This window comes from Sphaeramia orbicularis, chromosome 17 (assembly GCF_902148855.1).
Source record: "Sphaeramia orbicularis chromosome 17, fSphaOr1.1, whole genome shotgun sequence".
NCBI lineage: Eukaryota > Metazoa > Chordata > Actinopteri > Kurtiformes > Apogonidae > Sphaeramia > Sphaeramia orbicularis.
The window spans coordinates 6,428,818-6,442,987 of NC_043973.1; the positions used below are offsets into that span (position 1 = coordinate 6,428,818).

Consider the following 14,170-nt stretch of genomic DNA (forward strand, 5'->3'; position numbering starts at 1 on the left):
CCCAGTCTCTCTATCTCTATCGCTCTCTCTTTTCTCCTCCTTTACTTTCTCTCTTTAACCCCAACTGGTCAAGGCAGACGGCCATCCTTCAGGAGTCTGGGTCTGCTCAAGGTTTCTGCCTGTTAAAGGAAGTTTTTCCTCGCCACTGTCACCAGTCACAAGTGTTTGCTCCTAGAGGATTCTGTTAGGTTCCTGTAAATTGGCTTAAAGTCTGGTTTTGACCAACTCATAAAGTCACATGAGATAACTTTTGTTATGATTTGGCGCTATATAAATACAATTTGATTGATTGATTGATTGGTAGTACAAAAAAGATTGGGGACCACTGATCTTGATGAACCATGGCTAGATATAGAGCAAGCACTGTGTGAGGACCTAGTAATCTCTGATTTACCATTCATTAGTTCCACTATTAAACATCATAAATGTTATGAAAGTGTAAATATCAGCTCCACTCTGACAGCTTGATGGGAATGTCTTAAAATAAAGAAATGTTCACTTATTCCATGTAAGCTGACACCCACCTGGAAAAACCCTGACATCCTGCAAAATAAAAGAATGATAGCCTGTGTCAGCTTGCAAGATGGCGCCTCTGTGTGGGTTCGCCACGGTTTGTCTGCTATTTTGCCGACTCTTTGCTTTAATTTTAACAAATTATGCAGTCATATCTAACCTCACACCCAGTATTTGTGTCTATACTGTTCGGACATATGATTGCATCTCTCTTTTCAATATCAAAGCGTCTATGGAATGCCGCTACAAAAAACTACAAACAAACTTTCCCTCCACCGTTTGTCTGTGCACCCACCTCCCAGGAATACCTGCTGTTACTACATCCCCCAGGCAGTCCAAAGAAGAGGAGAAGAGGCCGCCGGGCAAGAAAAATTGGGCTGTGTGGTCGGCTGGCGTCCCTCGCCCAAACCGACACAGGTGGCTGAGGCTGGTCCCCCTCCACCAAGTTGAGTGTGGAAACACTGCCCCAACTCCACTTCCCTCGCCGTCTGGACAGGACCAGGCTCAACACTGGAGGAGACATGGACAAGTTGCGTGGCCCCCGAGACCCTCCTGGACTTCCATGTTTACATCGATAGACCAACATCTGACCTGCCGGTCCAGCTGGAAATCACGTGACTGTGGGAGGTGGTTGCGACCAATCCCGTTGCACACAGCAGACACAAACATTGTGATGTCATCATTGCCAAGTTGGTTTGGATTACTAAATGCATGCTTCATCGCTAAAAAATCTTTCTCCATAAATGAGCTTTTCACAAACAGAAGCCTTGATGCATTATTCCTCACGGAGACATGGCAGAGGGATGGGAAGCTCATTCATTTAAATGAGCTGTGCCCTCCTGGCTGCTCAGCTGTTGGGCAGCCCCGCCTGCTTTCTTAAATGATTTTAGTGACTTCCTAGCATCAATAATAAAGCTGGAGAAGGTTTCAATTCTTGGAGATTTTAATTTTCACATTGATGATGATTCATCCAGCCCAGCAGTGGAACTTTTATCTATGACTGACACTTTTAACCTAAAGCAGCATGTATCTGGTCCCACCCACAGAAAGAGACATACCCTGGACCTAGTCTTTTCACTGGGCTAACATGTCACGAATGTGTGTGTTGAGGATGTCCATCTAAATGATCACTGTGGTGTGTTTTTGATGTATGTGTGCCTCCCGAACCCAAGCCTGCACTTGTAAGGCCCAAGAGGAGGATTATCACAGAGTCCTCAGGCCAGGAATTCTGTGCCTTGTTTGATCTGTGTCTTTTTAAAGAATGCTCTGATGTTGATAGCTATATGCAGTACTTTACCACACACTGTAGCGCTATTCTAGACCAGGTGACTCCTCTGAAATCCAATGTCACTTGCAAGTGATCTTGTCCCTGGATTAAAAAAAATATTTTAAAATTTAGGAGATTATGTTGCAAAACTGAGCGCCTTTGAAAATCCACACAGCTTTACAGACATAGCGTTACATTTTAAGGATCCCATCACCTCTCTAAACAAGATGATCAAGGAGGCCAGATCCCACTACTTCCAACACGTCATAGCCACAAACAAGAGGAATCGCAAAGTAATTTTTGACACAATTCACTCCATCATGTCCCCTGCTGCCCCTGCTGCCCCCATGCTCTGCAATGCTGACAGCAATGACTTCTTGAACTTTTTTATTGACAAGATCAGGGATATTAAAAACAATATTCCACCACCCTCCGGCTGTCTGACACAAGTGGATCCCTCTCCCCAAACTTGGTCCTCATTTAGTCCTGTGACACTGGTGGACATCTCGGCACTTTTAGCCAAAACAAGACCCTTCTCCAACTATGCAGAGATCCTACCCCCTAAGCTGGTTGTTAGTCTCTTTGACACAATTGGACCACGGGTCACTAAGATTTGTAATTTGTTGCTCTTGACTGGTTTGTTCCCTAGCTCCTTCAAAGAGGCCTTTGTGGAACCAAAACTTAAAAAGACCAACCTGGACCCCACTGTACTCAAAAACTACAGGCTGATATCAAAGCTCCCTCTCTTGGCCAAAATCCTCAAGAGGGCTGTGTCCAAACAGCTTACAGCTTTTCTGGAAACCCACCAGATTCATGATATTTTTCGGTCTGGGTTCAAACAATGCCACTCGACTGAAACCGCCCCATTAATAGTGTCCAGTGACATCATGGTGTCTGCAGATACTGGGAAATCCACTGTCCTGGTCCTGCTTGATCTCTCGTCGGCCTTTGACATGGTGGACCATGCCATAATGATTGACAGACTGAGGAACCTGGTTGGGATGTCAGGTCCTGTACTGAGCTGGTTCTCCTCCTACCTGACTGTAAGACCGGATAGTTGAGTTTACTTAAAAAATCTCAGGTAACTCGTTGCCTTAAAAAATGTAAGTAATGAGTAATGAAAACTTGAATGTATTAAACTTAAATGGAATTGCTATTTTAAGTACAACACACTAAATGCCAAGTTAATTTAACTTAAAATTTGTTGCAATGTCAATTGCTTTGTATAATCATTAGACTTACTATCATCAGTTCATTTTACTCAATTCCAAGTTGATCTAAATTAAATTTTTTTGCAATATAAATGGCTTTGTATGATTATTCAACTTAATATATTGTAGCATGGATGGAAGTTAAAGAAGTTAGCTCAGTGTCATTTGTCAGTACAGGAACTGCTTTCAATTTGGCAAAGCCTTAAGATATCCATTGTATGAAAAACAATCCTAGATGAACAGTAAAGCCATTGTTCTTCCTATGGCTCTCACTCATGGTGCAGCTCTACAAAAATACAAAAACAAACACAAAAAGGCCAATAACCACTGACATACACACATTAAAGCTATACCGTATGATGTGGCATTTTTACACTTTTCTTTTGTTATCTTAAAATGCTCCTAATAAGTGTGTGTCAAACTAAAATGTAAAAGAAATCCACCAGGTACTGAAACTCAAAAATGTTTAATTCTCATATATTTCTGATAAAAGTCTGACCAATCATTTTAGTCGGTCCGAATAAAATAATTGGCCGAACCTGACTGAGCCTCCTGTCAATCATCCATTACGGCCGTCCAGCATCCGATCCATTATCGCCGTCTCACATCCTATATGTGTCCCTCTGAATCTGACGCTTCACTCGCGCTGCTTCTCCTGTCACTGACCACAGTCTACTGTCTAGGATGTGTTTGGATAGAACTGACATACACATGTGGAAGGGAAAAAACTGATTTATTAACAGAAACAACAACTGAGGGGCACAAACGGGAGTCTGATGAATGAAGGATGGAGATAAAAGTCCGGAAGTCAGCTGTACTGGACTGAACAGGTCTGCATAAAGCTCAGCTTTTATGATGGTGGGACTCATACAGGTGCAATTACATGGTGTCACACAGTGTAAGATGATGTAGGATGATAATTGTATGGACTATGAAACTTCAAATGTCCACAGAAAATTCGCGGAGGCCACGCGTTCACAGTGCGCGCGCCCATCCCCTGGGCACTGCAGTGAAGACACTGACCCAGCGCTGCACAGACCAGGTCTACTGATGGAATAGGAGCCGCGGGCCCGCGGCAGGTGGATGATGCATCTGATTACTGAGGGAGGGGTCCGCGGACACGCCAAAATGGACCGGACCTCCACCTCTGCTTTATTCTCTGTTTCCATCGCGCATCAGATGAGAGGAGGAGAGAGGAGGAGGAGCCTCAGAGCTCAGGCAGAGGGAAGGGGGCAGGGCTTTGGAGGGAGGCAGGTTGTTCATGTTCAAACTTTTACTAAGTGCTGTGAGAAATGCCACATCAGTAGGTATAGCTTTAAGTCCAAATTAACACTAACACCACAACCCCACTGAACCCCTGCACATAAAAATAACACATTTTCAACAACATGCCCAATACCCACAATGCAATGCACAAATAAAAAGGTGTGGTCATGACTAAAACTGAGTGATTTAACTCTATTCAACTTAAACTTTTTCATACTTTCAACTATGTCTACAAATTAGTAGAATATACTTAACATTTTATAGTAATGTAATAAAACTGAAATTATTTAAGTACATTGTAATTAAAGCATTTTAGTGAATACAACTTCTGGGCTTAGAGAGTAGAAGCTTCAGTGTCTCTCATAACAACATCCAGTCTGACTGAGCTGATCTGCCATGTGGTATACCTCAAGGCTCTGTCCTGGGGCCACTCCTGTTCTTGTTGTATGTCCTCCCCCTTGGCCACATTATTAAACAGTTTAGAGAAGACTCCTACCACCTGTTTGCGGATGACATCCAGATCTACTACTCTTTTAAGAACTCTGAGCCACACAAACTGAGATCACTAACCAACTGCTTATCAGAGATCAAGCAATAGTTAAATGACAGCTGCCTCCAACTGAACTCCAATAAAATGGAGACGCTCATCATTGCCCTGGACAGTGCTATCCCTGGGATAAACTGCACCTTGGTGACCTGAGCTCTTCGGTGAAGACCAAGCTATGAAATCTAGGTGTCATCTTTGACCAGGCCATGTCTCTAGAACACCACTCCAAGCACCTGGTGAAGAACTGCTTCTTCCAGCTTCGTAACATCTCCAGACTCAGATCCATGCTGTCCAACAATGAGCTTGAAATTATCACCCATGCGTTTGTGTCATCACACTTAGACTATTGCAAGAGCCTGTTTACATGCCTAAACAAGAAGGAGTTGGTTCGTTTGCAATTTGTTCAGAACTCTGCCGTGAGGCTTCTGACCTGGGTCAACAGAAATAAATTATCATTAAAATGATTTCAAATAAACAATGCTGATCTGAACTGCAATAAGCCATTTTGCTTGCAACACAAAAAAGTCTCTATACACTTCATACCAAAGTTTACTACTATCATGTCTCAGTCTGTAAGAGTCTTATGGCCAACTGCATGTATTGGTTTGACTTCATTAGAAATCCTTGTAATGCTTGTAGAGATATAAAGTTTGTAAATGGTGTTTGATAAATGGAGAATTTCTACTTACATCTGCAACTCCTGCCTCTAAGATGCTGAGCTTGGCTTCATTCTCCAGAGCTGCTTTCTGCTGAACTACAAAGGACAAAGAAATGACAGAAAACAACCATTAATGAAATGAAAGTCAAGTTTTGCAGATATGCCTGTAAAAAAATAAAGTAAAATAAAAAATAAAGGCCTCAAAATTAGGTCTGAAACAAACAATCTTAATCAAGTCTCTAAAACCTCTCAATGGAGTTAGCATACTGTTTAGTCATGATATGCATCACAATTGGACTGATCCCCAGTGTTCACTGTAATTAGCTGTTAAACTCTGTGGTCTACCAATTCATGCAAAATCAATGTCTCCACCCTCTTCCTGAGCTTTAAGAATGCCACTTCAATACAGCAAAACCAGTGAAACATACTGATATAATCAATTATTTCATACCATTGTCAGGCTAAGAAACATATGATCACACTGTAAACATTTTTTCCATTTTATACATTATACATTTATTTTAAACCAGCCCCCCATTTGCTCAGTTCAGGCTATTCAATTGCTTTCATTATATCCACTGGATCCATCGGGCTGTGCCCACATTCTAACAGATTTCCACCTGGCAGCTTTCAGGCTAGGACCAAACACAACCACTTATCACATATGTGGTGAATTTGATTGGATGACTGACAAATTATTGTAACTTAGGGTCTCACACCAAGACAGCTCCAACCAATATGTACTTTATTGTCAAAACTTTACAAGACAAAAAATAACTGCACTTCATTTTCCAAGATGTTTTTGCCATTCTACTGAATTTGGGAAGTTTAATTTAGCAGTTGGCAGAACTGTCTTGTGTTTTTGATGCTCTAATTGGTTGTAGGTCTATCCATGAGCGAGGATCAGACTACCTCTCATTTGAGAATCGGTCTATAATGAGCTGCTTTCTGAAATTTATAAAGTACATCATCAAAAAACAAATCAAACAAAAAAATTTTATGTGTTCATGTCAAATTATTACCCACTCACATAGATTGAACATTTTAAACATTTGCACAAAAGCAGGTACTTAACCTTTAGCATTGTACCTATACCCAGCAATGAAAGTGATTTGTAAGTTTTCATTATTTACAAGTATTCAGTATTTATGTTTCTTGTTAATTCATTCATTCATTCATTCATTCATGGAAGGAAGCACCTAAATGTGTATGATTAAATAGTCCTCTAAAACTTTTAATGATAGTTTAAGCAATCACTGGAAATTACCTTAAAATAAAAAATAAATGTATAGGGCTGTAACAATACGTGTACCAAACCGAACTGTTTCGGTACACACCTGTTCAGTTCGGTACACAGCTGTACCAAAACGGCACAGTATGTTGAGAAAAAGAAAAAGTAACTAAAGACATTGTTCGATGCGGAACTTTAAATCCATGCAAGTTTCACACGGACATATTGAAGGACCGCATACTGACCCGAAATATGAAATAGCAGCTGATATAAGGTAAAAAAAAAAACCCAGCAAATATGATGTGAACCTGGAAGGAAGAGATTGAAGACCCTCCACCATCATTACAGTCCTGTTTGGGGTCACTGTGGGTTCAGGTGAAAGACAACAATGGGGAAAGAGACACTGATAAGACAAACATCGTTTACCTCCTGTGTGTGGTAGTTCTCAAACACTTACAGTAGCTCTGTCTGTCTGTCTCTCTCTCTCTCTCTCTCTCTCTCTCTCTCTCTCTCTCTCTCTCTCTCTCTCTCTCACACACACACACACCCCCACACACCCCCACACACACACACACACACACACACACACACACACTATATAAAAGAGGAAAAGAACCCAGGAGTTGGACTAAAGTGTCACTCTCGTTTCACGCCAGCGTTAGTTATGGACCGCACCCCCACGTACACCCCCCCCCCCCCGCGCGCACGCACACACACACACACACACACACAAATACACAAAGTGGCCTAAACAGTTTGTTAGTTGTCCTAAAATAAACAATTTGGTTAATTTTCTTGTTAATGTTGCTCTTAAGTTTGTTAAAACAGAATACTAGTTTGTCCTCTTGTTAATGTTGCACTTCATGTGGAATTTTGTTGTTATTTTACTCCAGAATGTGAGTTGACAGAACTGGGATTAGATTTTTGTTGTTTGTCAGGGAAAAGTGTAATACTAATGTTTAAAATATATTTTGTAATATTTTATTTATTTTATTTTCTATCTGATTTATAGCAACAGAATTATATTACTCTCTTTTTTTCTATATTCTGTTGTCTCCAAAAATTGGGGGAAAATTTTCAAAAATTCATAATAAATACATTAAAGACATTTTGAGGGGTTTTCTGTCTTCCCGTACCGAACTGAAAAAAAAACAAAAAAAAAACAAAACTGTGGCTTTCAAAACCAAAAACGTAATGAACCGAAAAGTTTGTGTGCCGTTACAGGCCTATAAATGTATAATCTAACATACAGTATATGAAACAAAAATGCTGTTGGCTCACATATCACACATAAGGTATTACAGTATTGTACAGATGCAACATCCAGACCATATATACAATGCACTGATGTATGACAATATGTGTAGCTCATGAACTAAACTGTACACATTGTTTAGGAATGAACTGCAATTTCTAATAGATTTCAAGCATGTACAGACTTTCACTTCATATAGACATATGAACCTTAACTAGATCACAAATATCCTGTCAGAAATCAAGAAAAAAAAGCCAGACTGAACATGTTCCCTTAACATTGATCTAAGCAGACATGGGTGAAAGTAGTGACTGAGGTTACCAGACAAGTACTTCTCTGACACAAACATTTACTAAATTAGACCAACAACACCTCCACAGGGCATGACATTAAATTTTGCTACTCCACAACCAAATTAGCTATTACTGTGGCATATATTCACTTTATGAAATATTAATATTTAGCCTGACCTGCCATTGGGCAAATATTCTGACCATATTTCCACACAAATAAAATTAAGCCCCGCATTGAGCTTTTTAAATCATCATCTTAAAGGGGAAACTACGGAAGCGTATTGCATTCACAAAAAAAAAATAATTTCGGCTCTGTTTTTCTGAATTAATGAGATAATTATCTCATAATTACGAGAAAAAATAAGTAAAAAAAAAAATCGGCGCTGTTTTTCTGAGTTTATGAGATACTGTTTCCTGAAAAAAAAAAAAAAAAAAGCTCTGTTTTTCTGAGTTTATGAGATACTGTTTCCTGAAAAAAAAAAAAAAAAAGCTCCGTTTTTCTGAGTTTACGAGATACTGTTTTCCGGAAAAAAAAAAAAAAAGCTCTGTTTTTCTGAGTTTACGAGATACTGTTTTCCGGAAAAAAAAAAAAAAGCTCTGTTTTTCTGAGTTTACGAGATACTGTTTTCCGGAAAAAAAAAAAAAAAAAAGCTCTGTTTTTCTGAGTTTACGAGATACTGTTTTCTGAAAAAAAATAAAATGTGGCTCTGTTTCTGTCAGTGGGACAGTGGTCCCTGGTCCAGGCAGGAGCTCCTTCTATCTGTGCTGCTGAAAGCCTCTCGGGGGAGCGTGAAGTTGTTGGATCATGGAACTAGTTTCATTCACAGAAATCAGAACCAAGCCCCGCTTTGTGCACGGATCAAGCCCTTCAACCACACCAGCGCTCAGAGCCTGGCTTCCTGACAGGGCACGACCGCGGTGATGGGAGTTGGCATTAATGAAGTCAAATAAAATGACATTCACCAGCATATAAGAAAATATACACAGCAGAAGAGTGCAAATGTGGATTCATTTATTTGTCAGACCTGATGGAAAGCATTAGTCAGAACTAGATCCATGGAGGAGCGGCTTGGTGAACCGGTTCGTCCCCCCCCCAATAACTTTCCATCAGGTCCAGGCGGACAGCTATCCGCTCCCCGGTGTGTAAGCCGGACTGGAGCGGGTGGACGGAGCAGCTCAACTCGACAGAACAGCGGCGCTCGGAGCCTGTAGCCCGGCACCACGACGCGGTGATGGGAGTTGGCATTAATGACTACTACCACAACTAGGACTCCTGCCATGGGGCAGGTGTCCCGTCCCGGTGCATTGGGCCGACCAGGTGAACCAGTGTTGTCCATCGCTGGTGGTCTTGCTCCAGCTGCTCTGCGTCCTCCATGGTAACTCTGATGGAACGCATTAGTCAGAACTAGATCTTTGGAGGAGCGTCTGGGTGTCCCGGTTCACCCCCCACCCCCATAGCTTTCCACCTGGACCTGACGGAAAGCTGTCTGGGGGTGGGGGGTGAACCGGGACACCAAGACGCATATTTTCTTTAATCATGGTGAATGTCATTTTATTTGACTTCATTAATGCCAACTCCCATCACTGCGTCGTGGTGCCGGGCTACAGGCTCCGAGCGCCGCTGTTCTGTCGAGTTGAGCTGCTCCGTCCACCCGCTCCAGTCCGGCTTACACACTGGGGAGCGGATAGCTGTCCGCCTGGACCTGATGGAAAGTTATTGGGGGGGGATTTTCTTTAATGCTGGTGAATGTCATTTTATTTGACTTCATTAATGCCAACTCCCATCACCGCGGTCGTGCCCTGTCAGGAAGCAGGGCTACAGGCTCTGAGCGCCGGTGTGGTTGAAGGGCTTGACCCGTGCACAAAGCGGGGCTTGGTTCTGATTTCTGTGAATGAAACTAGTTCCATGATCCGTAATCGGAACCGGTTATGAGAACGGAAACAACTTCACGCTCCCCCGAGAGGCTTTCAGCAGCACAGATAGAAGGAGCTCCTGCCTGGACCAGGGACCACTGTCCCACTGACACAGAGAAACAGAGCCACATTTTATTTTTTTTCAGAAAACAGTATCTCGTAAACTCAGAAAAACAGAGCTTTTTTTTTTCTTTTCCAGAAAACAGCATCTCGTAAACTCAGAAAAACAGTGGTTTTTTTTTTTTTTTTCCGGAAAACAGTATCTCGTAAACTCAGAAAAACAGAGCTTTTTTTTTTTTTTCAGGAAACAGTATCTCATAAACTAAGAAAAACAGAGCTTTTTTTTTTTCAGGAAACAGTATCTCATAAACTCAGAAAAACAGAGCTTTTTTTTTTTTTTTTTTCAGGAAACAGTATCTCATAAACTCAGAAAAACAGCGCCGATTTTTTTTTTAACCTATTTTTTCTCGTAATTATGAGATAATTATCTCATTAATTCAGAAAAACAGAGCCGAAATTATTTTTTTTTTGTGAATGCAATACGCTTCCGTAGGAAACAAATGGAAGCCTGCAATTCAAATTTATGGTGGAGCACATATTATAAAAGAACAAAATGTTATGGGGAAAAAAGACAGAATACATTTGCTTTGCATATGAACGCACTGGTGTGGAGATGGACAGTCTATTTTGTTGACACACCAGGCAGATGAAGGATATGCAAATAGTGAGCTTTGACTCTGTCATACTCCTTCAAATTCACCAATAGCTTTTAGAATTAGTCTTTCAATCTGTCAGAGCATAAATTCCCACTCATTTAAAGTCATGTGTTGTATAACCATAGACCTTGATGTTAAATACCAGTGTCTAAATGAACAGTTCATTAAAATGTACAAAAATCCCATTATTCACCTCTGGGAACAGAAACACTTTCTTAGGCAAACACAGTCTCTCACACCAGCAAATAGCACTTAAATTAAACATGACATTAAATATGAATGTGTTGTTTAAGGAGTGGTATGTTTTTAAGCAGTGACTAAGATGTACGAAGACATTCTTGATGACAAATGGACCAACATGTCTTAATAATGCTGTCAACCACAGCAGCCTCAGCTCCCTACAATGGGAGATAGAAGCTGAAGTGGCTCAGTTGGTTTGTCAGTGATGCATCTTCTGTTCACCAACAAGCATCTGAATAGAGCTCCAAATGTTATACATTTGATGGAGATGCCTGCTTCCTGTTCAGTTCTCCGAACTACTTCACTACTTCGCTTGTCAAAAGAAACATAGGGTGTGGTCAGGAATTTTACATCCCACATAGACCAGATGTTCAGTGGGATAAGGTAATTTGCTATGAACAATTTTAGATAGAAAAGATAGAAAACTGAATTCACCAACACTTTCAACTGTGCCTGGTTCAAGTTAGTGAGTTGTTGTTTCACCTCCACTGTAAACTGCTGTGTCATGTACGACTCCATTTGCATTTGTATACCTCACAGCAGGACCATTTACATACAAAAACCTCACATAGCCCAAGGGGCTGGGGAGGGGTTATCACCAAGGCTCTCTAAAAAGAAGGTGGGAATTCACTGCAATTCCCGGCAGTTAGAGAGAATTTTCTGTGGTGACTTCAAATTCCTAAACCATCCGGCGCCTCAGTAGGGGAAAGCAGTGTGCCACCAACACTGTTTACAGTGGAAGTGGAGAGCTGCTGACCTCGACTGGGGATGTTGTCGGACAGTGGAAGGAATACTTCGAGGATCTCCTCAATCCCACTGCCACGTCTTCCATAGAGGAAGCAGAGGCTGAGGTCTCAGAGGTGGACTCGTCCATCACCCAAGATGAAGTCACCGAGGTGTTTGCCAAGCTCCTCGCTGGCAGGCCACCGGGGGTGGATGAGATTCGCCCTGAGTACCTTAAGTCTCTGGATTTGCAGGGACTGTCTTGGTTGACACATCTCTGTAACATCGCGTGGCGGTCGGGGACAGTACCTCTGGATTGGCAGACCGGGGTGGTGGTTCCCCTTTTTAAGAAGGGGGACCGGAGGATGTGCTCCAACTGTAGGGGGATCACACTCCTCAGCCTCCCGGGGAAAGTCTATTCCAGGGTACTGGAGAGGAGGATCCGACTGATAGTCGAACCTCGGATCCAGGAGGAACAATGCGGTTTTCGTCCCGGTCGTGGAACGCTGGACCAGCTCTATACTCTCCATCGGGTGCTCGAGGGTTCATGGGAGGTCGCCCAACCAGTCCACATGTGTTTTGTGGATCTGGAGAAGGCGTTCGACCGTGTCCCTCATGGTATCCTGTGGGGGGTGCTTCAGGAGTATGGGGTCCAGGGCCCTTTGCTAAGGGCAGTCCGGTCCTTGTATGACCGAAGCAGGAGCCTGGTTCGCATTGCCGGCAGTAAGTCAGACCTGTTCCAGGTGCATGTTGGACTCCGGCAGGGCTGCCCTTTGTCACCGGTTCTGTTCATAATTTTTATGGACAGAATTTCTAGGCGCAGCCAAGGGCCGGAGGGGGTCCGGTTTGGGGACCACAGGATTTCGTCTCTGCTTTTTGCAGATGACGTTGTCCTGTTGGCCTCATCGAACCTGGACCTTCAGCGTGTACTGGGGCAGTTTGCAGCCGAGTGTGAAGCGAGCGGGATGAGGATCAGCACTTCCAAATCTGAGGCCATGGTTCTCGACTGGAAAAAGGTGGTCTGCCCTCTCCGGGTCGGTGGGGAGTCTTTGCCCCAAGTGGAGGAGTTTAAGTATCTCGGGGTCTTGTTCACGAGTGAGGGAAGGATGGAGCGTGAGATTGACAAACGGATCGGTGCAGCGTCTGCAGTGATGCAGTCGCTGTACCAGTCAGTTGTGGTAAAGAAGGAGCTGAGCCGAGAGGCGAAGCTCTTGATTTACCGGTCAATCTACGTTCCTACCCTCACCTTTGGTCATGAGCTTTGGGTCATGACCGAAAGGACAAGATCCCGGATACAAGCGGTCGAAATGAGTTTCCTCCGCAGGGTGGCTGGGCGCACCCTTAGGGATAGAGTGAGGAGCTCAGTCACCAGGGAGGAGCTCGGAGTGGAGCTGCTGCTCCTCCGCATCGAGAGGAACCAGCTGAGGTGGCTCGGGCATCTGTTTCGGATGCCTCCTGGACGCCTCCCTGGGGAGGTGTTCCGGGCATGTCCCACTGGGAGGAGACCTCGGGGAAGACCCAGGACACGTTGGAGAGACTATGTCTCTCGGCTGGCCTGGGAGCGCCTTGAGGTCCCCCCGGAAGAGCTGGAGGAGGTGTCTGGGGAGAGGGAAGTCTGGGCATCCCTGCTTAGACTGTTACCCCCGCGACCCGGCCCCGGATAAGCGGTGGATAATGGATGGATGGACTTCAAATTCCCACCAGTAGGTGTTAATTTGAAGTTCCACAGCAATTTACAGGGATGTTAACTGACGAAAACCCCACTTTTCATGCAGTGATATGAAACCATGTTTTTATTATTATTATTATTATTATTATTATTATTATTAATAATAATAATAATAATAATAATAATAATAATAATAATAATAATAATAATATCACTACAAGGTGCCTTTGGTGTCCCCCAGTGGAATCTAACCGTCACCATGAATACATTGTAAAAAAAAAAAATAATAATAATAATAATAATTCTGGGCTTTTTATGAATGGGCAAACACTTATACATATATTAGTACAATTTTAAACCTCTTGAAATGTGATTCTATTATTTAATACATTTTTCTTTGACAGAATGCACATTATTTGTGCATGTCCCTCATGCTGCCCTTCTAACTTTACTGAGATTGATAAGTGTTTAACCTCCTAAGACCCATCTATGGGTTTTCTGTCCACATTTGTGGACAAGAGTTTCACAACTTTATACAAAAAGAAAAGAAAAGAAAACTGTCCACCACAAAGGACATCCTATAAAAATTTAAAAAACTGCATCTGAAAAAACTGTTGCATCATGATGTTTCCAATATAGGCACTTATTTAATAAAAAAACAAAAAAA

At 42.5% G+C, this 14,170-nt stretch overlaps 1 protein-coding gene across 1 annotated transcript in view; it reads right to left on the reverse strand.

Moving 5' to 3' along the window:
• The window catches only part of LOC115436682 (receptor-type tyrosine-protein phosphatase N2-like), a 474,948-nt gene that overhangs the window by 221,229 nt on the left and 239,549 nt on the right, over positions 1–14,170 (reverse strand). Inside the window, 1 exon segment of the mRNA XM_030159587.1 lies at positions 5,494–5,558. Within this exon segment, the coding sequence (XP_030015447.1) occupies positions 5,494–5,558 (65 nt within the window).